Source organism: Synchytrium microbalum (assembly GCF_006535985.1).
Source record: "Synchytrium microbalum strain JEL517 chromosome Unknown SmJEL517_scf0032, whole genome shotgun sequence".
In the NCBI taxonomy this organism is placed as follows: Eukaryota; Fungi; Chytridiomycota; class Chytridiomycetes; order Synchytriales; family Synchytriaceae; genus Synchytrium; species Synchytrium microbalum.
Genome location: NW_022158381.1, coordinates 235,033 through 262,288, shown reverse-complemented (window position 1 = coordinate 262,288; position 27,256 = coordinate 235,033). Strand labels below are relative to the sequence as shown.

Genomic DNA, 27,256 nt, shown 5'->3' with positions numbered 1-27,256 from the left:
GTCCGGCCTGGTACGAGGGCTACAACGAAGGTGTTGTCAGGATCGGTCGGATAACATCAAAACAATGGACAATTGTTGGGACGCTTACGGGTTCAGCAGGGACTGGAGGTTCAGCTGGGACTGGCATCGAAGATCCCACATTATTAACCACTGTATTGACCACTGTAGCGATAGGAGATGTGGGTGATGCTAATGCACTGTCTTGTGATGTGCTACTACTAGTGATGAGATGTGAATTGTCTCCTCCAATAACGATACTAGTAGTAAACTAAGTAGAGATTCGTGTTAGAATTGTGAAAGTCGACTAAAGTCTACTTGCTTCATGCTTTTCTTACCGAAAGGTCTGCGGTGGTTGCGTTTGCTGTCTCTTGACGACGTGGTTTGAAGAAGGCACCAATCTTGCTCCTTAACGTGTCCATAGTAAGCAGCAAGTAGTACTATCGGAGTATCGATGAAATCTTCGGCATCCCTCCTATACTGTGTCCGCCATTGGAGGTGTACACGATCAACGAACACCACTAAATGAGGCTCAGTTAAGCTCTCAAGAAGCAGAAGAGTGTTTCAGTAGACAGGGGAGGAGGCCATTAATGCAGTTTCCATCGCGTTTTAAGCAAGATTGAATTCTCCCTGAGCCTACAATCGGTGTCCCTGCTGAAAAATCTTCATTTGCGCCAGAATCCAAACACGACCAGTTTAAAACGAGTCTGGCGCGCACTGGTTGCAAGCTGCAATCGCCCGCCAATCCATAGCTCGTATCTGATACTTTGTCGGAGTAGCTACAGTCAAAACGGTCAAATAGATTGATACAGATGACGAATCGTTTGGACGGTCTTGTTCGAGCAATAAACCTTTCTAACGAGCCCTAGCGCTCAGTAATACCAAGAAAACAATACTTTAATTTATTTCTGAGCATCTGATACATGAGCATTTACCATCCGACTCGTAATCGAGTCCTCTTCTTCTATGTCACGTTGCAGGACCTCCATACGATGAACCATTGAGGCCAGCTCAACCATAAATTCCAGAGCTAATGTCGAGGGCTAATCAGTGACATTTACAGACTCCGAAGAGGAACACACAGAGTCATTACCTTGATGAAACTTTGGCTGAGCGGTTCGTAGCGATGAAGGCACCAACATTCCATACCATCTTAGTGGATTAGAATGGATTGGCTTCTTTACTGGTGGTTCTTGTATCGTGTCCTCCTTGTCCTCGTCTTCTGCATCCTCATTATCTGAATCGGTACAAGGTTTCAGTTTCCTCCGTTGTCGCAGGGATTGTAGAGTTGGTGATGTCGGTTGTGATGGTCGTGTCGAGTTAAGAGTAGATTCCAAGGCATAAATGGAGGTATTCGTCTCATCGACCGATCTACAACATGTAAGAAACATTGAGTGACATTGCTCACGTCAATCTGATGTCCAAAAATGCTCTATGCCACAACGTTTACATGGTTGAAGTAGCCTGCATCCGCTGATCATATTGATACTGAGTAATATTGCCTGGTCCTAGGATGTACTTTGCGTGTCCCAAGTCCAAGTATGCCTAGTAAACGATGTGTTAGATCAAATCTCGATGAAAACAACCAAAACACTTACAGCTGATAGTTCTTTTGAGAGCAATTTGTACAGCTCTTGATGCGCGTCAAGCAAATCTAGAAGCTGCTCTGTCTTGCAGGGTGCCATTATGGGTGTTATGGTATCTATGAAGCTCGTTAAAACTTGTGGGTGTTTGGAGCTTAGCAAAGATGAGTGGAGGAGCATCAAAAGGAGGACGGTAGCGACTCCTATGAACGCGTAGGAATTTCAAAACGCGAGCTGGAACGCGAGTCCTTTCTAACGCTTGCTCAAAGCGATGACAACTGAAATTTCATTCATCTTTCAACTCGATTTTCTTTTGGTAGGCGTTTGATCACTTCTCGGACGATTGCAGGACAGCTGATATTGTACATATTGAACCACGTTGGATCTAATTATGGCCTTCACCTTTCCTCAATTGTCGGAAATCGAGTTATCCAGCCATCCAATGTTAAAGACATTATTAAAGGACAATGCTATATATCAAAGTGTGAGAGCACTGCTCAGATCTAAAAGGGTACATATTCGTTGCCTTCCTAGTCTGCCCATTTGCTGGTTTTGGTTCCATGCTTGACAATCAACTGATAACATTTGTGTTGCTAGGCACTGGTGATGTTACCAGTGAAGGAAGCATGTCCGACTACTATCTCAAGGCTGTTTATCGAAGCTCACGCATTTCTAGTTAATGCCAAGAACACTCATCAACTTGTCAGCTTGGCTGGACTCAAGGCTACAATCGTCGGGTATGAGGGTTAGATCAAGTCAAGATCACACTCATCTGCCTGACTGTTATACATTGTTTTTAGATCAAATATCGTCTTCACTGGCAGGACAGATGTAAACATGTTCAATCTGTCAACTAATGCCACAGACCTGGCCTCGCTATTCGAACACTTTCTGCCCGAAGCTTCGATAGATATAAATACAGTTCCACACGTAGTCCCAATCTCCGAAAACCGATATCTGCATGCTCTCGAAGATAACGAATTCATAGAAGTCATACTCATGAAACGAAGTATAACCGAGGATGATGGAAAACCACCAGGAAAACAAACTATAAAGCAATCACCATTACAACAACCATCCTATTCAATACTCCCATCCTTTTTATCCAGAGATATTGTATCGCGCAACGGTGATGTAGCGCTGGGATTAGAGGACTTACCCGCTCCACAAGACGCCGAAACAACGTACTTTCTCGATACTGTGAAGACACCGTCCTTCACGTCCATACAGCTCGAAACCAGTAAATTCCTCTTGGAAATGGAAAAGTCAAACAAGCAGGGATTCACCTCATCGTCCCTCGAACTTCTGATAAGACTGTTTTTTGAGCGAATGAATAGAAGTCTGAGTGAATCTGCAATATTCGCTGCATTCAGAGACCACGATGAAGACGGTGTACGAAGAATGATGTCTGGACTATCTACATATGTTTTGACACGATGCCATGACTTGAATTACGAGAGTGTCTTGTCAGATACTGGTAGATCTGACGATGAAGTATTTGCACGTAGAGTGTCTGTCCTAAATGTTATTGGATTCGATCTAGAAGAATTGGGATTGGTTGTGCATAATCGCGCAGCGTTGAAGGATTTGGTTAAGGCTGCTGGAATAGGTACATACGCCATGTCGCTCATACAAGTTTTTTGGCCCCGTTGGCAACACCCCCAATGCTAATACTATACTGATATAGAACTGACGAGATTTGAACGTGCCCGATGCCCACAGCAGAAACTGTCTGCTGTTGTGCGAGCTCATAGATGTATAGCTGAAGCGATACCGCTGTTAGATATTCATGAAATGGATGATGATCCTTTAAACATACAGCAGCGCAAGTCTAATGCTGATGACATGCTGCCTGTGTTCATATATGTGTTGCATCGGTAAGAAACTCCACCCAAAAATGAAAATGCGCACTCGTGTAGCAGAATGACGATTAACACCTTCACATGTGTCTTTTCTTGACATTGTTAGAGTCAACATACCGCATCTTAAGACAAACCAACGATACGTCCTCCACTTCTGCCCTCCGATAAACATGGCTGGAGATGCCTCGTACTGCTGGACGAATTTCTGTGCTGCCATATCCTTTTTGGAATCGTTTGATTTGAGAGAACTTGGTTTGGATGCTGAAATCCTGGCCGGGTAAGCTACGTGTATACGTTAATTCAACATGATCTTGTTTATGTATATTTTTGCTGAACCTTAGACTGACGATTGAACCAAAACAACTGTGGGATCCGTTAGCAAGAAGTCCGTACAGAGAACCGAGACCCCAGCAGCATCCCTCTTCAACAACAACCGCAAACACATCACCATCTGCATCATCTGTAGCACCACAATCATCAAACTACTCGTCAATGATAACGAATGGTGTATCTGGAGTTGTGAACGGGGTAGTAGGAGCAGGTCTTGGAGTTTTGGATGTAGGGAGTAGTGTAGCTTCTAATTTATGGCCATTCAGTGTGAGACGCGTGCCCTCCACGATGGCAATTGGTAGCAGCAGTAGTACATATGCGAAGGAAGCTTTGAAGGAATCGCCGCTTGTGACGATGACTACAACGGAAGGAAGTGTTGATACAGATGGATTGCCTTATTCGCCGACGAGGAGGAGGGAGATGCGGTTGGCTGAGGGGAAGAGTGATAAACAACAGTTGTAATGTATAGGTCATTGGCGTCTGCAGTGCTTTTTTGTATATTTGGCATTCATTTCAAACAGAGTATGAAGTAGTAGAGTTTGGGTAGGAACACCATGTGTGTTATTTAGTAAGTTTGTCTAAAGTGATGCAGAGAGAGTGTTGGTAACAACACAAATTGCAGATGCAAAGTTTTTGTTATAATCTAGGAATGAAATCACGTTCATGACGAACAAGCGCCGGTGTGATTTCACTGATATTTCGTGTACCGGCAAGTGCCATTGTCAATTCCAGTTCGGTACGCAAGATGTTGATTAGGGCAACGAGGCTGTCTTCGCCTCCTGCAGAGAGACCGTATAGCACTGGGCGGCCTATAAATACAGCGCGAGCTCCTGTGTTTGTGTTGGAATTGATGGTGAAAATGAGTGAAAGGATGCGCGAAAAAAATTCCAGGAAAAGGACAAAGCAAGGATGTGGGTACCTAAAGCAAGACACTTGAAAGCATCACTACCCTTCCTGACACCTCCATCGACATACACTTCTACATTTGAGCCTAGCACGAGATACACATAACAATGTGAGATCATGGTTGGCATATAGCAACATAAAAGTTCAGCTGTTGCGTCGAACAAATAAATCTAGCCGATATGTGGCGTTCTTTTCGCTCGACCAAAGGAAAGCAGGCCCTACCTTTGAGTGCCTGAACGATTTCAGGAAGTACTTCCATTGCTGATGGTGTTGAGTCCAGTTGTCGACCACCGTGGTTTGATACGTAGACTGCTGATATGCCACTATTGAGCAAAAGTCCGTGTGAGACAATAAAAGGCTGTCACGCACAATCACTCACTGATGAGCAGCCAACAATGCATCTTCAGCAGTCAGTATTCCTATAAGACCAATCAAGATTGAGTTACAACGAAAAACACAGTAGTAGCGTCGTTTAATGTCCAACCTTTTATGACAATAGGCAACTTGGTGATACTTTTAATCCAATCTATATCCGTCTCCCAATTCAACGTCGTGTCGCTGGTGCTTGATAGCACTTGAGTCCATGTTTGGGTTCCTTCTGCTGGGTTGATGTTGATTCCGTCGAAGGATTCGAGAGTGTATTCAGGTGGTAGGTTGAATTTGACTACGATGAAAAGCAAAGCAGTCAGAGATGTGGATCATTGCGTGCTCATAATGAATGCATACCTCTCAGATCTGACAGCCGTCGACCCAATAAAGGAGAATCCACGGTAAGAACGATTGCTTTGTAACCTGAGGCTTCAGCACGTCGAATCAGAGTCTCTACGTAAAAGGTTGTATGTGTGAACGATTCTTCGGCATTGTGTATCTGTCAAGGGCCGCTTTGTTGTTACCAGAAATGCGTCGATCCTTATACACATAAAGCTGGAAGAATTTGAGTGCAGAAGGCAGTATGTCTTCTGACGCGGCAGCAACCGATTCCAAAGATCGTGTCGAGTACGTAGACAGCACCATACACGTCTTACTCCTTGCTGCAGCTAAAGACGAAAGAAGACGTCAAATTAAAAAACCTGACTGCTTTGCGCCAGTTTATTCCAACATCACACCTCGTGAAGTTGCTAGCTCTCCTTCGTCATGACACAACCGTTGCATTGCTGAGGGTGCGATGCATATTGGCATGGATATTGGGTACCCGAGAATGGACGTTTTGGTATCGATTTTGGATACGTCTCGTAATATCCTAGGTCTTATTCTCCATTGTTTGAAGGATGTGAGGTTTAGAGCGAGTGTTTCTTCAGAGTCTGCTCCACCTAAGATGGAGTGTTTTTGAGTTTTTTAGTGTTTTTTAAAATGGATAGTTCTGATAGCTGTACGTGACTCGTGGTCAAGTGAAGGAATTGAATGCATTCAAGATTGGATGTGCGTGTTGCAAAACACACCCATACGGATCAATCTTTAAACGATGCAGAACTGAGGTGTACTTGCAAACGTTCGAAAATAGCTTACTTTCATAGTATGATTTGGTGTTTGTTGTCCAAGTTTTCCTGGCATTTTGAGCCCAATCGTCGACGCAAACGAATTTATCGTAGACTGGAGCCATGATTGTCGTGAGATGTGATATCGACGCAATACACACGTAGATCCTGGCAGTTCTGTTCTGAATTGCGTTGAAACTGTCAGCACTTACACCTCCCTCTCATGTTGTCGGAGCCTGAATTTCTGTGTGCTCGAAAAAAGAATTGTTTGCTCTACTACACTTTCCAAAAAACACTCTTCCATCATATAGAGAGATAATCAAGTACAGGTACGTGGTAAACAGATGCATCCGATTTAATTTCACGCTTGACACTTGTATGTTCTGTCATTGTCTTTTGAGCTCACACACTTTTCTCCAAAATCAAATCAGTAGATAATCAAAAATGGTTGCTTCAGCTGTCGACCCTTGGGTAATAGGCTACAGCAACCACATCTATCGTGTATAAAATACTTATCAACTAATGCTTCTCTATAGAATGCCGAGCTCAACGTGCCTCTGGAACAAGAGGACCCAGAAATCTTCAACTTGATTGAACATGAAAAGATGCGTCAATTCTCGTGCTTGGAACTCATCGCATCTGAGGTATGAGCTACATACTATTACTTGAACTGTCTTGGCTTGCTCTATCTCCTGTGTTTATCACACTCAAAAGGCACCAGTGCCATCCTCATGTCTCGCTTGAAAAAATTGTTTTCGAATCACACAAAACTAAGCATACATCCTTCATGTAGAACTTTACGTCTCAAGCTGTCATGGAAGCAAATGGTTCGGCATTGACAAACAAGTACTCTGAAGGTAACATATGTTTGACTCGTGTCATTGATGATGGGTAAAAAACGACGACGATAATTACACAAGACCACTCGTAGGTCTGCCTGGAGCTCGTTACTATGGTGGTAACGAATACATTGATCAAGTCGAAAACCTCTGTCGCAAACGTGCTTTGGCAGCATTCAACTTGGACCCTGAACAATGGGGTGTCAATGTGCAACCTTACTCTGGTATGTCGTTTTGAATGTATTATCAACAACGCAACAACAAAATCTTGAATAATCGTGCTAAACACTTCCACAATCACTTGATTAGGAAGTACCGCCAACTTCTCAGCCTTCACTGCTATCCTCCAACCTCACGACCGTATTATGGGTCTGGATTTACCTTCTGGTGGACAGTATGTTTCAACAGTTGGCGATGCCCCAAAAACGATCCGGTTTTGATACCAAATCCCGTTTGCTTAGCTTGACTCACGGATATGCCACTGCCAAGAAGAAGATCTCAGCTTCTGCCATATACTTTGAATCTCTACCATACCAAGTTGACCACGTAAGTCGAAAGTCGCGCATATAGATGGCCTTTCTTCCTGTTGCTGCAAAAAGGGCTACATCTATTTGGAGTCACAACTGACGTTTCGATAATTCATAGAAAACTGGATATGTAGATTACGACAAGTTGGAATCTACTGCTGCCCTATTCCGTCCCAAGCTTGTTATTGTTGGTGCCAGTGCATACCCTCGTGAATGGGATTACCCACGATTCAGAGCTGTGAGTATTCTGCATGCGTCGTGACTGTTTTTTTTTGGGACTGTTGCTGCATCACTATATCTGTGATGACACCTATGGAGACTGAGTGATAAGCATGCAGAGTTACCATACATTTTATGACTACAACGGTATCTGAGATGTATTGATGCAGCATACAAGTCGAGTGCATACCTATGTTGTTGGATTCCGTTTTTTTGATATCATTAAAACCAGTTTGTATGGCAGCAAAGTGACTGAACTCCATCTTTTCCGTCATTGCAGATTGCTGACCAACACGGTGCCTACATGATGGCCGATGTAGCCCACATCTCTGGTTTGATTGCCGCCAAGGAAGCAGCAAACCCCTTCGACTATGCCGACATTGTCACCACAACCACACACAAGACCCTCCGTGGTCCTCGTGCAGGTCTCATCTTCTTCCGTCGTGCACCAAAGGGACAAAAGAACTCTGACTTGGAAGAGCGTGTCAACCAAGCCGTCTTCCCTTCAAACCAAGGAGGACCACACAACAACACTATTGCTGGTATTGCTGTTGCTCTAAAGCAAGTGGCATCACCTGCATTCAAGCAATATGCTCAACAAGTACGAGCTAATGCCAAGGCATTGGGTGAATACTTGAAGGAACAGGGTTATAAGATTGTGACGGATGGTACTGATAACCATTTGGTGTTGTGGGATTTGAGACCTCTTGGATTGACTGGGTCAAAGATGGAGAAGATTTGCGATGTCGTCAAGTGAGTTATGTTGGCTTGTATTGTGAACAACCGCATGCGTGCTCGTCCTTTTTCGCACACACTCAGCGAATTAGCTAACACTCCTCCACTTCGTAGCATTACATTGAACAAGAATGCTGTACATGGTGATGTATCTGCATTACAACCTGGAGGGGTCCGAATTGGTGCTCCAGCATTGACATCTCGAAGCTTCAAGGAAGAAGACTTCCGAAAAGTCGGTGAATTCCTACACAAGACTGCTGTCGTTGCTCTTCGTATTCAATCTACATCTGGCAAGATGCTCAAAGACTTTGCTATTGCCTTGGAAACTGATGTTGAAGTCAAGGTAATTAATTAATGGTTGCAGGTTTGGGGGTTTTTGCCTCTCTTCTAAGGCTCATTACGGACTCGCTTTTATGAATGTAGGCACTACGAGCGGACGTGGAAAAGTTCGCTCAGTCCTTCCCCATGCCTGGCTTCGACTCGGCTAGTATCAAAGCCGTGAATGGCATGCACCATTAAGTAGTCTTGTCTCTTTCTTCCATATCCAGTGTTGTGTGTGTTGAAGTTTGTACAGTTGGTGAAAAGATCATTATGAAGGGGGTGTTTTAAGGTGTTTGAGGGGAGGAAGGGAGAGCTTTTTATGGGAGAGTAAGAGGAAAGCTGATGCTGCAACAATTGCGCACGCTTTGGATATTATTAAAGAGAGAAAGAAACCTCTTACTTGATAAAAACAGTATTCGTTGTAATTTTTCCCCAAATTTCCCTTTTTGCAGAAGCAACCCAATAACATTTTAGAGTATCTCATGAAATCCTTCAGTAATTTGCACTTGTTGTTCATGTCTGAGCACATGTTTCTCATGCTGGGATGCTGGCTCGGTTGCTTCCTTGGAAACCACAAAAGTTCCGTAAAGGGAGCTCGCCCTTTTTCGCATAAACGATCAATAGCGCTAATAGTGTGCACCGGTAGATAACAGATCAAAGCTATGAGACAAACCATGTCTCCCATCTCTGGCCTCCTGCTCCTCGTCTCCTTCCTGATTTCATCAGCTAGATCTGCAAGTGTTGGACGAGTCGACATTTGTGGCATAACAACAGATGGAACGACACTTGATGCCACTATGCCTAGCTCTCTAATCACTTTGTGAGTTGGTTTCGAGGGTGGATCTAAGCAGATCTATGTGTTTGATGTTGCTTTGCTGCAGACATTAAGCGCTAACTTTTTTTGGCTTGCCTGATGTATGAGACATGACATCTAATGTTACAATTTTCGACGATAGAAACAACACTGTAGTGAATTTTGATGGTCCTACCATGACATTGGCATTAACAATGTCTGGATTGCTGGCTTCACCTATTGGAACGGCGTGTGTTGGACAGGGGTGTGGAGCTAATCCTCAGAGTACGGAATCAAACCGGATAGAAGCTTTTTTTGGCACAGAGATGGCTGACAGTTTTATTCTCATAGTGTTGATCAACATCAAAACATTCGGAATGGTGTTGATTACAGCTACAGCTCCACTATGTGCTCTAGTGTCATGTCCCATGCAAGCTGGTGATTTCAACTTTACTTATGTAGGTCATGAATTCGAGATTCTAGAGTTTTCTTTGCCACCATGATTATTCAGGCTTGTCTGAAACGCATGAAAGCTTTTATTCAACTCTTCATGTCTTCGATAGTCATTGACGTTACCAGTAACTGGACTCCCACCGTCGCTCTTCTCAAGTGGTGGACCACCGATTCTCGAATTCGATATCAACACTCTGTGGTATTCAGATCCTGCTGTTTCACCTACATTCAAGACTGATTTCTTGGTGTCGGGCGCTACAGCCAATAACTTCATTTCGTGTAATACGATTCGGTTTGGTATGTGTCGTATTGTTTTTCAAAATGCAAAAAAGAACTGTTCTCTCTATATGACATCATAGCTGATTCACTCTGTCTCTCACAACAGAAATGCGAAACACAGCATATAACCTCGGCCTATCCCTCGGCACGGCCGGCGTTGCCATAATCTCTGGAATAGCCACAATCCTTGCCTCAGCATCGAACATTGCATTCAACACCCTCGTATCCCGAGACGTGACATACAATCCAGACCCAGTTACAATTATCATGTTTGTGCAATTCGCTTCTAGGTTGGGACAATTGTCAATTGATTATCCACCTACGTATCAAGGATTTACCGGCAAATTGGGATGGGCTTCGTTGAGTTTTCCGTGGACGACACTGCCTGCTTATTTGCAGCCTGCTTCCCAGATGGTTACGGTTGTGAGTGGAGCTGCTAATGAGGCTTCGTTTCCTATTTTGAAGAAGAGGGGGGCTGATTATTCTAGTTCCGGGTTGGGTGTTGTTACTGGCTTGGACCTGTAAGTTATTCTGAAGCACTCTATCAATTTTTTTGGCGACGGTGCAGTTCTAAGTAATTTTTTCATTCCAGATGGGCACTGATTGTCGGCGTAGCACCTGGATCGCTCCTATTCGGAGTCCTATCTGTCTTGGCCATCGCCATCGGAGCCGTCGTCATTGGCCTACCAGTCTTTACCCTCCTCTTATCACGCTCCATGATCAAAACCGACTCTGTCGAATCATTCTTTGGAGCATTCAAAAAACTCGCCTTTTATTTCTGTGGTATCCTCACACGGGTATTCATCGTCGCCATGATTCCTGTCCTCACAGTCAGTTTCAGAACCTTCCAAACTCAAGCTACAAGCCTCAACTTTATCATTGCAATTATCGCTGTTGCGCTTTACGCGATCTTGTTGATTGGTGCTGCAGCTGCTATTGTGCATACCAAGAGGAAGGATCTTGATTCGAGTGATTCTAAAGTTAATATTATTTTGGGACCATTGTTTGCTGTGTATCATCCCATGGATTGGACCATGTTCTTTGTGGACTATGTTTACGGAATTGGACAGGCTGTTGCTGTTGGATTGTAAGTGTTTTGTGGATGCGACAAAAAAATGCGTACCGTGCGGATTATTAATACTCTGAACTCTTAGAATTGGATCTAACGGTCTCGCTCAATGCATCATTCTTGGATCGACGGAAGTTATTATGCTCTTCTTTTACGTTATCTTGAGACCACGTAAAGGAGTGTTTGCCAATATCGTACTCATCTTGACAAGTATTATACGATGTGCCTGTGGTAAGTATTTTGAAAGCTTTTATCTATGACTCGGTTGTTGTAGTGCTTTTGTTGGTGCATTTAGCTCACATGTCTTCTATGCTCCTTTCAGTGGGAATTGCATGGACTTTTTTGCCTCGTTTCAACTTTACCAATGACATGAAGGCAATGCTTGGATATGGTATGTGCTTTGAAAGATGAGAAAAAAACCGCTCCGAAAAATCGCTCCATGCTCTGTAGCTCACACGTTTCCTCACCTCCTCAACAGCCGAAATAGCACTCTTCCTAGTCCTCATGATCGTATTCCTAATCATCTCGCTCATCAACCTCATTCGCGGCATTGTCTTTGCCATCAAGAGCTGCCATAGAAGCCGCAAGACACACCGTGTTTCACCTATCGTCTACACAAATCAAAACAAGAGACCGCCATACTGGAGGTCGAAGGTACATCCATCATCGGAGAGCGAAGAGGGTGGAACTAGATTGCTGGCTAAGAATAGGAAGGCGAAGAAGAGTGCTGCTATGTCGCCAGCATAAGGATTTAGTGGAGGACCTTTTTTTGTCGACTTGTTACGTTGAAATAATAGAAGGATACGTGTTGGTCTCGGTACTATTTTGAATTTGGTTTGAAAGCTGAAAAAGAGTGGAGTCAGTGGTGAGCTCGATGCGAACAAAAATTCTGGGAAGTTGGTGTTTTTGGATGAAGACTCCAATATCATGCAGGTGATATTTTCCTCGAGTGCTTTATTCTGTTGTTCTGCATTGAAAGCAGACCGGTTTTCTGCGCCCACCACGTAGCCAAAGATGGGCGACAATCATGGTGAACTTTTCAATCTCGAAAATGGCAATCCAAAATATCAATGTATGTTGATCACTGGCTTTCTACTCGAATTTCTAAGATTTCATGACAATTGAAACGAAAGGGAGGAAACCCATTCGGTAAGAATGCACGGTGTTGATCCGAAGAGTGGTTTTGAAACGGAGAGCAAGGACCAAAACGCAAAACGGTATTTTGATTGTTAAATATATAGCAATTGGGCTGTCTTTTGCGCTCAGTTGATCGGTAAATAAGGGCAGAATGTGTCTTTGCGTCTGCCTGTTTCGAAAAATCTGTGCGCGGTGTAAAGAAGACCCTCCATGGTCTTGAGTAAAGAAGTGAAAAAGTGAAAAAGTTGCATATCCATATCTGATCTCATAGATGAAGAGATCTCGTGATTCCTTCAATGATTTGTCCTGTAAAAACTCGGGAGCAAAATTGAAAATGATTCTTTGAACGGCTTGATGAGACCGCCTTACGCTGCACGCTATTAGAGACTGGTTGAAGTCACCGTATGCACGTATGCACTGTAACGACTCAATTTAGATTGTTGGGTATCTGCACATTCTGCTTTTCCATGTTGGCCCAAAATCACAGTCAGATTGATGACGGAGCTAACAACGCTTTAGAACGAATTGTGAACTCTCTGGCCTGTGTAATCTGACCAAAAAATACATAAATGGCCTTGAAATTCCAGAAATATCAGTAGTGTGCCGGGAAGATGTTGATTGCTCTTGAGCGATGTCTAACAGTGGATGTTTCTCCAAATACTAACACGAGAAATATAGCAGGGACGCCGACATGAGCAGCCATATTCAATTCCTGAGACGTCCTCGACGCGTCCGTCCCGTAGCAATTAGAAGGGCCGCCAGAAAATTGACTTTGAAGCAACGCAGAGTAAATTTTGTAGATTTTGTAGCTGATGCGAGGCTCCAAGTTCATAATGACTAGACTTCCAATTAAAGGCTTTGTATAGCAGTAAATCTCTAGCAGATTGACGCCTTCAAGCGACGTGAATCTCGTTGTTTGGTCCCATATTGAGCATTTTTTGGCCCAAGAACTCGAAAACTTCGTTGCTCTGTTGAATTGGCACTTTAGCATGATTTGAACGAAAAAAGGTTGTATCCTCTTAGGAAAATATTGAAATGCAATTCAGAACGTGAATCTTACTACCTTGTCTGCTTTGAATGGGTTGAATCCTTCGTCAAAATGGAATTTCAACAAAAATCCACATCGTGAAAGTAATTCACTAGATGACGGAGACCCTAGGAGCTCAGAACAGTGATGGACTGTGCTCGATGCTTCTAGGTTCGTCTCCCCTTTACTAAAGTTTAAGAGGTGGCACCCTCGCATTTTCGCACATTCGTCAAAATATGGCGACTTACTTTTCAAATCACGTCAACCACAATACACAACACACAACACAACATACAAGTTTTCAAAACAAAACCATTTTTTTAATCCTCAAAAAAATCATATTCCCTCTCCTGCATACAATACAATCTCAACAATGGCATTCGGTGACGCATCCATCACACCACACCCAAACTTTTGTCCATTCAGCACCAAATCATCATCATCGTCCCTATCTGAATGTCCAGTCACAGGAAACCAAAAGAAATCCAAACTCGCGCTACGAGGCACCTTGGAACCACTCACTGAACAAGACCATCATCTCTCCACTCTCCTGTCACAACTACAAGTCATTCCAACACATAGAACTGATCCATTGGACATATCATTCAATTGGAATGATGCTCTATCTGGCGCTACAGAGACTGGCGATTTGCCATACTTTATTGTGGCGTTTCGGTCAAAGAGGAAGAGTGATGCTGATACTTTTGCGTTGATGGAGGGTATGTATAAAGTGTTATTTCGCCAGTTGTGTATGGGGAAGAAGCTATTCATATGCTCATACTCTTCATACACCTTCTAGCTGATCGTCTGGCTCACGAGGAGGCCAAATCAAAAGGAGGGCTACTCTCATATTGGTATACAACTCTTGACGATCAGCGCCAATGCCTTGCGATGTGTGTGTGGAAATCTAGAGACTGGGCTGTACTCGCAACAGAGTGAGTTATGCATTGACGAGATTTTGTATTCAAAGCTATTCCATGTATTGAATCACCCTCTAACTTTTTTGCTCCTCTTGTAGTGGCCCATTACATGCTCAAGCCATGAGACTCACTTCCAGAATGTACGAGCACTATACCCTTGAAAGGTGAGCTTTGCAAGGAAATGTTGGGATTCGAGAACTTGACACTGACGTGTCGTTTTGTTAGATATTGGCTTCACATTCGCAAAACTGAAGATGGATCAACAAAGGTCGAGATTGAAACCATATGAGACAGGAGATTCGATGCTGTGTACATAATTATAGAAAGTGTATAGAATCCATGATGACCTCGAATTGGTTGTACGTTTTACCACAATTTTTTTTGGTTGATCAGACGCGCTCGTACGGTTCCAAAGCCACTAGAAAACGTTGATTTGTTTTGACACGTCTCTCAACTTCTTGATCCATCCCCGTCCTCGCTGTCTTGGTGCACACATTCACAACGCCATCATCAGCAAAAGCACTGCTCAGCGCACCAGCTCACAAAAAGAAGAAATGCCTCCTAAAACATGCACAAATAAAGGTAGATATTTTGCCATTGGATCTACTCAAATCCTCAAAAAGCATTGAGCTTGAAAACAAAAAATATTGACAATTTTTCAAACTTAGGCTGTGGCAAACAGTACGAAGAAGAGGACAACACCGACACATCCTGCGAACATCATTCTGGTGGCCCTATATTCCATGAAGGACTTAAGGTAACGTCTTGTCTTTCGCAAAGCTTGCATCAAACTCATTTAGTGGAAGCTAATGGAAATTTCAAAACCCAATGTAGGGATGGTCATGCTGTACTAAACGAGTCACGGATTTCGATGAAATGTTTAAGGTTGGCTGCTTTTCATGATGGATCCATTGTGGTCTCATTGCTCCTGATATATTGTGTATATTTTTGCTTGACCAAAACCACTCAACTCCTTTTCACAAACAGATCGCTGGATGTGCAGTCGGAAAGCACTCTGACGTAAAAATCGCACCTCCACTAAAAGAAAAGCCACAACCTGAATCTACCACTCAACCTACACTGCTTCAACCATCAACAACACAAGATGGAGTTGAGGTATATGGAAGCACTGTCACAAGCAGTGCTCCATCAGATACATCTATAACACCTGCATTATCAGCAACAACGAGTAAAGCAGAGACCAAACCTGAAGTCAAGGAAGAAGATCTACATGACGCACCTGATGCAGTAATTGAAGTCAATACCAGGTGTAAGAGGCTGGGATGCAGGGACGGAGTGTATCGCGATGAGGCGTCAAAGCAGGAAGAATGTGTGTTTCATTCTGGGAGTCCGATATTTCATGAAGGGAGCAAGGTACTGCCTTGGATTGTTTTTGATGCTGTTGACTGTGGCTTTTTTCGTTGCTCACCCAACATATATTTTATTTACAGGGATGGAGTTGCTGTGGTCGCAAAGTCCTTGAATTTGATGAATTCCTCAAGCTCCAAGGCTGCAAACAGGGTAAACATCGATTTACGGATGTGCTAAGTGGAGATCCAAACGAAGAGGTGTTGGTTGCGTGTCGAAATGATTGGTTTCAGACCCCTACGACTGTTACGTTTTCAGTGTTTGCAAAGAAGGTGGATAAGAGTAGGACACGTGTCGAATTTGGAACTGAGGATGTGAGTGCAGGTTGAGAGCCTGCTTGTCTCGTTGTGGATTCTGTACTAACTTTTTTGGGTCTGGGTGTTAGATAAGTATATATGTCAAATTCTTGGATGGCAAGGCACACAAATACTCGACAGCACTGTCTCAGGTATGTGTATCGTGCAAGACAACCATCATCCGATAGGAATGGCCCAGTGACTTACCATGCAACTCTTTTAGCCCATCAAACCAGCAGAATGCAAGTTTGAGGTTCTCAGCACCAAGGTGGAGATCGTCATGAAAAAGGCCAATGGTGTTGCATGGGCAAGTATAGAGCCCAATGATAATATGGGTGGCCAAAATATCACGTTCGGAGTGACTGGAGGTACTGGTACCGTAGGAGGAAAAGAGGCAATCATCGCGGGAGATAGCGCATTGCTATCAAGAAAGAAGTGAATTATATAGATTAAATAGAGTCGTTTTCAACGAATCTTTGTGTTGGTAAACGTTTTAAATCAGTCAGACGGAACGGTCCTGAGGCGAGTTCAGAGGTAACATATGTTTGCTTAACTGATTAACGCGTAAAATCACGTAAATAAGTGTATCCTGAGCCTTGACGAGAAAGCTGTTTTGATCTGGAGATTTGATTCGTGTTTTGGGTTAAAAGGACGGGCAACCCACTAACCGGTTTTAAGCTTTTAGGTACAACCAAGGCTAGCAAAGGCATTTTCTAGTTTCAATCAGAGCGTATAAGAAGAGAGAGAAGCTGGTTCATCTCTCGAAAAGTTGCCACTTGTCCTGTGCAACAAAGTTTGAGGCGTTACCACAAGCTTACGAAACCAACTCCTTAGATACTAGAACAAGTATATAAAAGGAAGACGCACGAGATGAGTGCCGCTATAACAGCTTCCAAACATGCCTCCATGCCAGTTACCGAACCTACAAGCTTGAGCAATCCTCAACGATTCTCGGATATCAGCTCGAAACTGGTTGAACGATTCAATGCTAGGCCCAGCAGTGAGATATTGGCTGCTCATTACAAGTCTCCTGAAGCTGAAGGTGAGCTATGAGTATCATTACTGTATTTGGAGGGGGCCATTTGAGTAGAGATGAAAACCATCTCCGTGTACATTTCCGTGCGGTGTTTGTTTTGTGGGGCGTACAGTCTAAGGAAGCATGACGAGCAATAAAGGATATATGGTGCCATGCAGTTTATCGAGCTGGATTTGCATAAGGGAGGCTGGATTGTGTGGCTTCTCAATATTGCTTGAGTGGGAAGGGTCGCTCCTTCAAACAACATCTCACACCCAATGATACATCTATACTAACATATTTATATTCTGCATATTCTATTCAGCAATCGACAAATGGTTCGAAGACCTATCCAAGTACGAAACAACACTCGATCAAATGGCAAAAGCAAAACTGGACGAGAACTTTAGGGAAGAGTTAAAAGCCATTGAACAATGGTTTACCGTACTCTCTGATCCAGAACGCACAACCGCTCTATATACGCTACTACTACACACAAATCCCGTCCAAATCAGATTCTTTTTGAACGTGTTGACTCAGATGAATGAAAACTCGCAGATTCCTGGTGGTGCTGCTGGAGCTGCTGCTGCGGCGGCTGCTGCAGGTGGTGCTTCGACACCTGTACCTGGTGGTGGTACTACTAGTAGTAGTAATAAAGGAGCTGCGCCATCCCCTGCTGCATCACCACGACCAAATCCGATCGGATCGCCGATACAACGAGGTGCTGATGAACATGATACTGCAGGAGCAGGTGCAGCATCAAGGTCTCGTCGTCCACTATACGATCGACATTCTGCACCACAGGATGGTAGTCTAGGTGTAGGTTTACTTGCATTCTCGGCATCAATGGCATCTGCTTCGTCTCGTCTTCCTCACGATGGTAGTACCACAGCAACAGGATTGGATGATGGATTTGGTGAATATGATAATCGACGTCTGTCAGCACAAAGTATCTCATCAACTTCCTCGTCAAGAGCAGTATCACCATCCATGCGTCCCAAAACACCCGAAAACGGAATGATGGATTGGAATAATACTAGTGATCGAACACCAAAAGAACGAACAACGAGCTTGAAACGAATGGGATTGGGTATTGATCCTGTTGGTCTTGGATTGGCTATGGCTAGCATGAGTGTGACGCCACCCGCACCATTGACTACACCGCCATCGTCTATAAAGGGCAGTGGTACCAGTAACGGATATCGATTAGCTGATATGCCATTAATAGCTCCACGAGGAAGTAGTCTCGTTAGTGATGAAGCTGGAGTGGTTGCTGCTGAAGTCGCTAATATGGCACTTGCACCTCCATCTGTCGTAAGTAGTAGTAAAACACCAACTCCAGCTGCTACAGGTTTTGCAACACCACGCCCAACACCAGGAGCATCTCGTCCGATAACACCAATCGGTATACGATCACCTGCATCAACAGCCAATCTCGTATATACCCCAAACAGCAGCACATCCACATCCGCTCGCTCTACCACCAACACAACAACAAACATGTCCCCACCACACGACCCATCCATGCCAAACCTCCCCAGTATGAACATATCCCCACCACACCCACTCACATATATCCCACCGCCACATCATCAACATCCACACCACCATCACCTCGTATCGCAATCATCGCACTCGTCTCTACATTCACAATCTGATATTCTACAACGAGGTCCACAAATGCATCCTGGACAAGGGTGGGGACACATAGATATGGCCAAGACACGACCTGGACAGCAACTGTATGCCACGTCGGATTACTCTGATGGTGCTGAAGATGGAATGTTTGATGGTGGGAACAGTGAGTTTTATAATGATGGTGGGGCTGGCGGTATGGGTGGTGGTGGTATGAAGGGACGGGCACGTAATGGGTCGGTTGGGTCTGCTGGACATAAGGAGAAGGGCAAGATACCTGAGAGTATGGACTTGGAGGCTTTGAATGGTGAGTGTGAATTTATGTTATTCTTGATTAGCGGTAATGAGGGTGGTGAGGAGCAATTATACAAGACGTACCACAGCCTTCCTAGATACTGCACTCGTACTTACTAAATTTTTGCTCTGGTCTCTCTTGATATCCCTTCTTTATCAACTCCATTCTCACGACCCCCTTTGCTCTCTCCATCACAGATGTACCATCATGGCTACGATCTCTCCGCCTTCACAAATACACTCCCATATTCGAAGGTATGACTCTCAAGGAACTCGTCCAACTCTCGGATGAAGACTTGTCTACCAAAGGTGTCTCCGCGCTAGGAGCAAGACGCAAACTGACAAAAGTCTTTGAAATGGTCAAGTGAGTATCAAAGTGGTTTTGAAAAGAGTCGTCTCTATAAGTTGCTGTTGACTGAGTCTTTTTTTTGGCCTGCTTTTTTTAGAGCCCAATTAGATGCCAAAGGAATATCAACTTAAATGGCAACTCTTGCACATTCCTCATATATATTCTTTTCTCCCCTTTACTGGCTCATCCATCCTCATATAATTGGAAAAACATGTACTCAAAACCAACCTATAGCTCTCTATTTTCTTGGAAGATTGATCTCAAATATGGACGCACAAATGCATCGCTGGTTGCTGCAGATGATCATTTATCCCTTTTGGTTATGGACTGTTGAAATGTATATAGCTTAGCATAGAAGTAATCCGTAGTGGTTGCGCAGTATTTTTTCTGGCTTGCTAGAAAATAGAAAACGCCGTAGCTAAACAGAAATGAACGTGTTATCTGTTATTTGCGATGTGTTTAGCATTGTATATCACGCTTATGGAACGTGGTGTGTTTGGTATGACTTGTCTGAGTTTGAAAAAACTGCAAGCAATTCTTCTGCATCACAAAAAAACCAAACATCAAACATCATATTGCCCAACCGATAAAACCCCAATAAGTCATAAAAGATGTCGCTATGGGGCGGCCGCTTCACAGGCAAAACGGACCCTCTCATGGAAGCCTTCAACGCGTCCTTCTCCTTTGACCAACGCATGTGGTCTGCCGACATTCGAGGCTCTCAAGCATACGCTAAAGCCCTCTCACTCAACCACATAATCACGCCCTCCGAACGCGACGCTCTCGTATCCGGCCTCGACCAAGTACACCAAGAATGGAGCACCAACAGCTTCATCGCCAAACCATCGGACGAAGACATCCATACAGCCAACGAACGACGATTAAGTGAGCTTGTTGGAACTGTAGCTGGGAAACTGCATACGGGACGTAGTAGGAATGATCAGGTTGCTACTGATTTGAGGATATGGGTGCGGGAAGAGTCAAAGAAGGTGTTGTCCTATTTGAAGGATTTGGTTAATGTTGCTGTGAATCGCGCCGAGCAGGAGATTGGGGTTATCATGCCTGGATACACGCATCTGCAGCGTGCACAGCCAATTAGATGGTCGCATTGGCTGTTATCGTATGCGTGGTCGTGGAAGGCTGATTATGATCGTCTCGCACAGCTCGTTGAGCGTAATAACTCGTTACCTTTGGGATCTGGAGCACTAGCAGGCAACGTGTTTGGAATAAATAGGGATTTCCTGGCTTCTGAATTGGGGTTTACGAATGTGATGCCCAACTCGCTGTATGGAGTGTCCGATCGGGATTTCGTGGCTGAATGGTTGTTTTGGAGTAGCTTGAATATGATTCACTTGTCGAGATTTGCAGAGGATTTGATACTGTATAGTACGGGAGAATTTGGGTTTGTCAGGTTGGCGGATGCATATAGTACGGGAAGTAGTTTGATGCCGCAGAAAAAGAATCCGGATTCGTTGGAGCTTATTAGGGGGAAGAGTGGGAGGGTTTATGGTGATGTGAGTACAATATGTGAGATGGTTTGTGAATTGGAATTGGTATTTAATTTGAACGTCTGTGTTTAGATGGCTGGATTCTTGATGACATTGAAGGGACTGCCAAGTACATACAACAAGGACTTGCAAGAAGACAAGGAACCATTGTTCGATGCTGTAGATACAGTATCCGGATGTCTACAAATATCTACTGGTGTATTGTCCACTCTTACTGTAAGTAGCATCATCCGTTGCTAGTGTGTTTTTGCTCGCAATTCCAAAACTCCATTCCAACATAGATAAACTCCGAAAAAATGTCCTCAAACCTCTCCATGGACATGCTCGCAACAGACCTCGCCGAATATCTCGTCCGTAAAGGTGTCCCCTTCCGTGAAACCCACCACGTCGCAGGACACGCAGTCCGACTCGCTGAAGAACGGGGTGTTGGAATTGACAAGCTGTCTGTTGCAGATTATAAAAAGCTGCATCCATCTTTTGAGGAAGATGTGAGTGCGATATTTGATTATGAAAAGAGTATTGAAAACCGCAATGCTGCTGGTGGGACTTCGAGGGTAACTGTGTTGACGCAGATTCAGCAGTTGAGGGTTTGGATGAAGGATTTATAAAGTAAAGAGGCGGCGGTAATAGAACAATAGAGATGTGGTTTGGCATGTAGAGTACATTGCGTTACGCGTCAGGTTTGCGTCCTTTTTCGGGTTTCTGGATTTGCAACTCACAACTAAGATCTTGAACAAACTGAAGTTCCAGCTGATGCCATGACGGCATTGAATATCGCGTTCGTACATCCTGATTTAGGAATAGGTATGAGCGTTACCCTGCCCTTTATATAGTCGCGAAACTTGAACAAATAATGACAAAACGGAATTTCTTTAGGGGGAGCAGAACGACTTGTCGTCGATGCAGCGATCGGATTACAGTCCCGCGGCCATAAAATCGCATTCTACACATCGCATCACGATATCGATCACTGCTTTGATGAGACTCGAGATGGTAAAATCACACAACATTTAGCAATCATGAATTTGATGTGTTTCGAACACAAACTCTCATTTTTTCTCATGCTGATACTCTAAACTTATTAGGAACATTAAAAGTAGCCGTATTCGGTGACTTTCTACCACGCTCCATCCTAAAACGTGGTCATGTGGTGTTTGCAATGATACGATCCTTGTATCTTGCAATGATCATGGTGTTGCTTCAGCCTCGTTACGATGTGATTTTCGTGGATCAGGTATCTGCCAGTATTCCTATATTGAGGCTGACTGGATCTAAGGTGTGTGTGTTGAAGTGTTGGCAACCGTGACATTGCTTCTGCAAACCAGTTCACATTGTTTTTGGCATTGGGATAGATTCTGTTTTATTGCCACTTCCCAGACAAGCTATTGAGCACTCGAGAGAGCTTGGTTAAGAGGATTTATAGAGCTCCTGTGGATTACGCTGAAGAACTGACCACTAGTGAGTCCTTTCGTTTGTCAACGTATGGTTCTAAATCCTCTCTCCTTTTTTTTGTCTCTGATATTCACAATCATATCTCTTCTCAACATAGAAATGTCGGACGAAATCCTCGTAAACAGCGCCTTCACAGCATCAGTCTTCAAAACATCCTTCCCACGAATACGGAAATCACCAAGAGTGTTACATCCTGGACTTCAAGTTAATGCATATAGACAAGAAATTGATTTGGATGATGTGTCTGTGAAGCCTATCATATCGTAAGAGTTGGTATTAATCGATAGAGGTTGATTTTTTCTCGCTTACACTTGATTTAGAGACAAAATCACATTCCTATCGATAAATCGATTTGAACGAAAGAAGAACTTGGCTTTGGCTATTCAGGCTTTTGCTGAAGTTTGCAAGTTGTTTGAAAAGGGGAAGATGAGGCTTCTTATGGCAGGTTCGTGTCAGTCCTTGAATCTAAGGGCTCGGTGATTTTACCGATTTGTTCAACAAAAGTCTTGGACTCTCTCAATTAGGAGGTTATGATCCTCGCGTCACGGAAAACGTAGAATACATGGCTGAATTAGAAGCTCTTGCCAGACAACTGAGTCTCACTACACACACGCTCACATCACCTAATTTGAAAGCAATACCAGCCAAAGATACAAACATCCTCTTCCTCCCGTCCTTCACACACGCCCAGCGCACATACCTCCTAAACACCTCAACATGTCTCCTCTACACACCCCAAAACGAACATTTCGGAATCGTGCCACTAGAAGCAATGATATCATCCCTCATAGTTATAGCGTCAAATACAGGTGGTCCGAAAGAATCCGTTGTGGATAACGTTACTGGGTATCTTGTTGATGATACGATATCTGGGTTTGCTGATGCGATGGGGACAGTGCTTGGCAAGTCGGTTGATGAGAGGAGGGAGATGGGAAGGATGGGACGTGAGCGTGTTGAAGAGTTGTTTTCGTTGAGGAGGTTTACGGATATGCTGGAAGGGGTGCTGAGGGATGTGTGCGATGGGAGGTGTGGGGATGAAGGTGAGAGAACTTTTAACGAGTTTGTGAGGTTGGTTATTGGGGTTTGTGTTGTTTTGGTGGGAGTGTTTTGGTGGGGTCTGCATGGCAACTTTGTGAGGAAATATACACGTACGAATTGAATTTCCGTTATCGGTCCATAGCAATACCACTGGTCACGCAATGGCTTCCATCTGACAGCCAGCCAAGTCGTCTTTTTCGTTCAATTGTGGATGACGTTACTGGATATCTTGTTGATACGATATCTGGGTTTGATGCGATGGGGACGGTGCTTGGCAAGTCGGTTGATGAGAGGAGGGTTGGGTTTAGAGTCACCGTTACAGTTATAATATGTACTGCACGAGATTTCTCGCTCCTAAGTGTGCTCAATGTGACCTTCGAAGAAAACAGTCTGGAAAAAAAGGCAAAAAAGGACACAATATGCAGGTATCGATCCATGTGACATTCATTACGTAATGAGCTAAACCTAGACAACCAGTGCAACATTTTAAAAAAGTCGTCCTACATCATCGTCGAAAGGGACCCTCCCAAAGCGACTACAGAGAAATTGTCAGATGGGGACCATTCCATGACTAGCAACAATATTGTCAAAACAGGCCACGATCTAGGCTATGCTCGTATCATCACCTATCACCATCATCACTGATACTTCGCCAAGAATTGAGATAATTTACAAGACACAACGGACCGTTTAGAGGTGGTTGCAATAAAGGTAATTCAAAAATGTCAGAGTGCAGTCTTGTGGCTGACAGGCGAAAAAGGGCCAACCACTAGAGTCAATGATCAAAAATTAAACTTGGTCCCTATGAGGGTCGAACTCATGACCTTAGCGTTATTAGCACTACGCTCTAACCAACTGAGCTAAGGGACCGTGGTTACTTAATAAGACATGGTTTCAACAGATTTGATGACTGTGGCATAGCCTCACCCGTTTGATTTACTGCCCGCGCAAACGTAATTCCATTAACATATGGGGAGTAGTTAGCAACTTTAGTNNATCGTAAATTTGCGGGACTATAATCCCAATAGAATGCATGAGCCAAAAAAAACGCGGCCTACTTGTTGTTAATATACGGGGGGAGCAAGTATGACAGAGATGTACTTGAACGTCGACCTGTAAGCCACGTGCAAGCTCAATTCCAACGTATTTACTCTCCTCAATGCATATCAACCCCGCTCTTCTTGTAGCCCTAGTAGTGGTATGGGACCGCCACTTCAAGTGCAAAATCCAGATGGATTCCACTCAGCTGGTCAAATCAAGACGCGCAATCTGTAAGTACACATCATTTTTCTATCATATATGTCTTCATCTGAAGCAGCTGAGCTGTGATGAAGCTCTTGTTTGTCATCATTTTCATCGACATGTGATGTCGCAAACTTCATTTGATCGACATACGGCTGCGTCTCAAGTTAAAACGCCTTTTGAATGATCAAAACAACGCATTCGTCATTATCTAACCCGTATACCACATTGACATTAGAATGGTCTCTGGCATGCCAAACATGCGATCTATATTGGATCTATTCTCAAAGTATGGAGAAGTCACTGGCATCATCTTCATTGTTGAATCAAAACAAACCGCTCTTGTGATCATGGGAAACTGTCAACAAGCTTCTGCTGCACAAGGTGCTCTCAATGGCGTTGCCCTTGGTGATGGAAGGTACTACTGTCACATTCTCATTTATCGATTGGAGTGCAGATGAATGCGCAATGATCTATTCAACTTATATTTCATATATCGTTGACCTTATGATTCAATTTGATCATACCAGTCGCTCTCGCCTGTCATCTCCTCTTGTTTTTGCTGTCATCAATTGCGCATTTGCCTCATCAAACACACCTCTCCTTACCAGATACATGGAAGTACGAGCTGCTGATGACAACCTTGGTAGTCTTCTCAATCAATTTGAAATGGACCCTGCAGCTCCGCAAATCCCAGAACCATCAGCATTTCCTTCACCAGAGCCTCAAAGTTTCCAATCAGCATCTCCCACCCACGAACCAATTGTACCGTATCACGACCCAACAAAATATCTCATCGAAGGAATATGTCGCACATTCGACACTTATGTTGCTGAGAAGGCAGATAGTGAAGAAATACGTGATGATCTCGAACACTACAATACTGAGGAAATGGATGGAATGCTACAACAGGACGGTGGTGGCTACGTTGATAAGTACACTACTCGAAGGGGACGTTACCGACCTTACTAAATGCAAGAGGACTCTGTCTCGCGCTATTTCAGTGTTAGTTTTCGTGCAAGTCTAGGATCTCGCTATGTTATTATTGAATCTTTGCTGGACATTTTTAGAACTGGATCAACTTCTCTCCTCTGCTTTTGGCTTATTGCAATTTGTTGTGGACTATATTATTTGATTTGGCTTATCGCAAGTTGCTGTGGACTATATTATTTGATGCTAAGCCATAGTTTGTAAAAGAAACCGCCCAAAACTGAATAGACCCTCCATCTTAATCTGGTCAATCTCTAAGAAACCTTGGCCCTCTTGCCAAAATGCTGCTGTAGCATTACACTTTCGAAGCAAGCTTGAGACCTTACAGATTTTCTGCTGCAAAAGTTTTATGCTGCAGCGTTTCTTGATCTTTGCTAGGGATGGCTGCATCTTCAGAGATAGACGAGTCTGTTCTCACGTAGCAACGTCCTCCAGCATGTTTGGAAAGTTGCAGCCACGTCAGCAAAAAAAAAACTAGAAAGAGAGAATGCTTTGTTCACATGAAATGCCCTTGCATTTTCTCAACAATTCCCCATTAGACACACAAACAACAAAGACCACCACAAACCAATCACCAAACCACTGTTAGATTGAACCTGTAAACACACCACGATTACGACCATGAGATGCAATCTGAGCCGACACAGTAGTCGTATCAGGACGTTCAGCAGACCATGCCCAGATATAATCACCAGACGATTCAGTAGTGAAGTTCTTTGGCACATGCAGAGTTACAGCCCAGATATCACCACTAACAGCTGCCTGCACGTTTGAGACTGATGTAGCGGCTTCATTGTCAAGTGGTTCGGCATACTAGCAAAAGAGAGTGTAGGTTTCAATGAGCATCATTATCTGCCACGAGATTTTATCACGCAAAAAAAAATGAGGATAGAATTCCTAACGTACTTTGGCACCATTATTAGCAGCTCCAACACGTTCAGAAACAACCACATTACTCCCTCCACCATTACCAGGCCACAATACAACCATCTTGGAACCAACCATTGCATGCCCAAAGCCAATTCCAGCCCATCCGATTTGACTAGATGCGTTTACCGCTACATGGTAACCTCCGTCGTTTGAACTGATGGTGTAGCAGGGCCCATTGTTTTCAGAGCAGAATGCGTATATGTCGTCACAGAATACGAGGAGGATGACTGTGAGTGAGATGAGAAGGCTGGAGGTGAGAGGTGGGGGGACATGAGTTAGAAGATGGGATGTATGGAAAGCGAGTTGTTCAAAATGGCTGACGTACCATCCTTGGACTTGAGCCTTCATGATTGATAGTATGGCTTGATTTAGATGGGAGATTGTCCAAGTGAGAATGAGAATTGTCCTGAATGTTTGAAGATCAGTTGATTCAGGTGGATGTAGTGTCACTTTGACATTTGGTGTTCCTTTCCCAGTCTTTTTTCCCCACTAACACATCAACACACGCATGTGAAACCCCAAGAATTTTCAGCATAATTCCAAAATCGTTTATTCTTTAAACTTTGGGATCGAGCTTTAGAGCCTTACAAGTCTCCTGCCATAACGTTTCTTGAGCTTTGAGATCCCGTGCTTGTGGGTTTGATGCGGGTTTGGAAGCACATTCTTC

At 43.8% G+C, this 27,256-nt stretch overlaps 9 protein-coding genes across 9 annotated transcripts; 8 read left to right on the top strand and 1 right to left on the bottom strand.

The window, feature by feature from the left end:
- Positions 1-1,971: 1,971 nt before the first annotated feature.
- On the top strand, positions 1,972-4,234 carry SmJEL517_g04604 (uncharacterized protein; the record flags this gene model as incomplete). The annotated part of the gene is made up of 6 exons (XM_031170532.1): positions 1,972-2,091; positions 2,178-2,317; positions 2,381-3,189; positions 3,268-3,457; positions 3,549-3,719; positions 3,784-4,234. The coding sequence occupies 6 exons, from the start codon at positions 1,972-1,974 to the stop codon at positions 4,232-4,234; spliced, it is 1,881 nt and encodes a 626-aa protein (XP_031023506.1).
- Positions 4,235-4,408: 174 nt separating this feature from the next.
- On the bottom strand, positions 4,409-6,278 carry SmJEL517_g04603 (uncharacterized protein; the record flags this gene model as incomplete). The annotated part of the gene is made up of 9 exons (XM_031170531.1): positions 4,409-4,602; positions 4,692-4,763; positions 4,901-5,001; positions 5,058-5,097; positions 5,163-5,342; positions 5,405-5,500; positions 5,572-5,715; positions 5,785-5,988; positions 6,185-6,278. 9 exons carry the CDS (start codon positions 6,276-6,278, stop codon positions 4,409-4,411), a joined length of 1,125 nt encoding a protein of 374 aa, XP_031023509.1.
- Positions 6,279-6,597: 319 nt separating this feature from the next.
- Positions 6,598-8,992, top strand: SmJEL517_g04602 (glycine hydroxymethyltransferase; the record flags this gene model as incomplete). Its single annotated transcript, XM_031170530.1, has 10 exons — positions 6,598-6,624; positions 6,690-6,797; positions 6,947-7,010; positions 7,085-7,216; positions 7,302-7,386; positions 7,454-7,538; positions 7,638-7,757; positions 8,019-8,491; positions 8,588-8,816; positions 8,897-8,992. The coding sequence occupies 10 exons, from the start codon at positions 6,598-6,600 to the stop codon at positions 8,990-8,992; spliced, it is 1,419 nt and encodes a 472-aa protein (XP_031023510.1).
- A 476-nt stretch (positions 8,993-9,468) lies between these two features.
- Positions 9,469-12,135, top strand: SmJEL517_g04601 (uncharacterized protein; the record flags this gene model as incomplete). Its single annotated transcript, XM_031170529.1, has 9 exons — positions 9,469-9,614; positions 9,751-9,872; positions 9,939-10,045; positions 10,151-10,337; positions 10,426-10,840; positions 10,912-11,406; positions 11,474-11,619; positions 11,711-11,779; positions 11,867-12,135. The coding sequence occupies 9 exons, from the start codon at positions 9,469-9,471 to the stop codon at positions 12,133-12,135; spliced, it is 1,956 nt and encodes a 651-aa protein (XP_031023507.1).
- A 1,790-nt stretch (positions 12,136-13,925) lies between these two features.
- Positions 13,926-14,761, top strand: SmJEL517_g04600 (uncharacterized protein; the record flags this gene model as incomplete). Its single annotated transcript, XM_031170528.1, has 4 exons — positions 13,926-14,271; positions 14,352-14,487; positions 14,571-14,636; positions 14,698-14,761. The coding sequence occupies 4 exons, from the start codon at positions 13,926-13,928 to the stop codon at positions 14,759-14,761; spliced, it is 612 nt and encodes a 203-aa protein (XP_031023508.1).
- Positions 14,762-15,026: 265 nt separating this feature from the next.
- Positions 15,027-16,575, top strand: SmJEL517_g04599 (uncharacterized protein; the record flags this gene model as incomplete). Its single annotated transcript, XM_031170527.1, has 7 exons — positions 15,027-15,054; positions 15,141-15,229; positions 15,307-15,357; positions 15,460-15,846; positions 15,924-16,154; positions 16,226-16,288; positions 16,360-16,575. The coding sequence occupies 7 exons, from the start codon at positions 15,027-15,029 to the stop codon at positions 16,573-16,575; spliced, it is 1,065 nt and encodes a 354-aa protein (XP_031023511.1).
- Positions 16,576-17,006: 431 nt separating this feature from the next.
- On the top strand, positions 17,007-19,560 carry SmJEL517_g04598 (uncharacterized protein; the record flags this gene model as incomplete). Its single annotated transcript, XM_031170526.1, has 4 exons — positions 17,007-17,178; positions 17,477-19,093; positions 19,279-19,444; positions 19,527-19,560. The coding sequence occupies 4 exons, from the start codon at positions 17,007-17,009 to the stop codon at positions 19,558-19,560; spliced, it is 1,989 nt and encodes a 662-aa protein (XP_031023519.1).
- A 480-nt stretch (positions 19,561-20,040) lies between these two features.
- ARG4 (argininosuccinate lyase) lies at positions 20,041-21,545 on the top strand (the record flags this gene model as incomplete). The annotated part of the gene is made up of 3 exons (XM_031170525.1): positions 20,041-20,943; positions 21,010-21,153; positions 21,219-21,545. 3 exons carry the CDS (start codon positions 20,041-20,043, stop codon positions 21,543-21,545), a joined length of 1,374 nt encoding a protein of 457 aa, XP_031023520.1.
- A 150-nt stretch (positions 21,546-21,695) lies between these two features.
- SmJEL517_g04596 (uncharacterized protein) lies at positions 21,696-23,868 on the top strand (the record flags this gene model as incomplete). Its single annotated transcript, XM_031170524.1, has 8 exons — positions 21,696-21,741; positions 21,814-21,930; positions 22,023-22,213; positions 22,290-22,395; positions 22,487-22,652; positions 22,710-22,834; positions 22,914-23,429; positions 23,570-23,868. The coding sequence occupies 8 exons, from the start codon at positions 21,696-21,698 to the stop codon at positions 23,866-23,868; spliced, it is 1,566 nt and encodes a 521-aa protein (XP_031023518.1).
- Between the last annotated feature and the right edge of the window lie 3,388 nt (positions 23,869-27,256).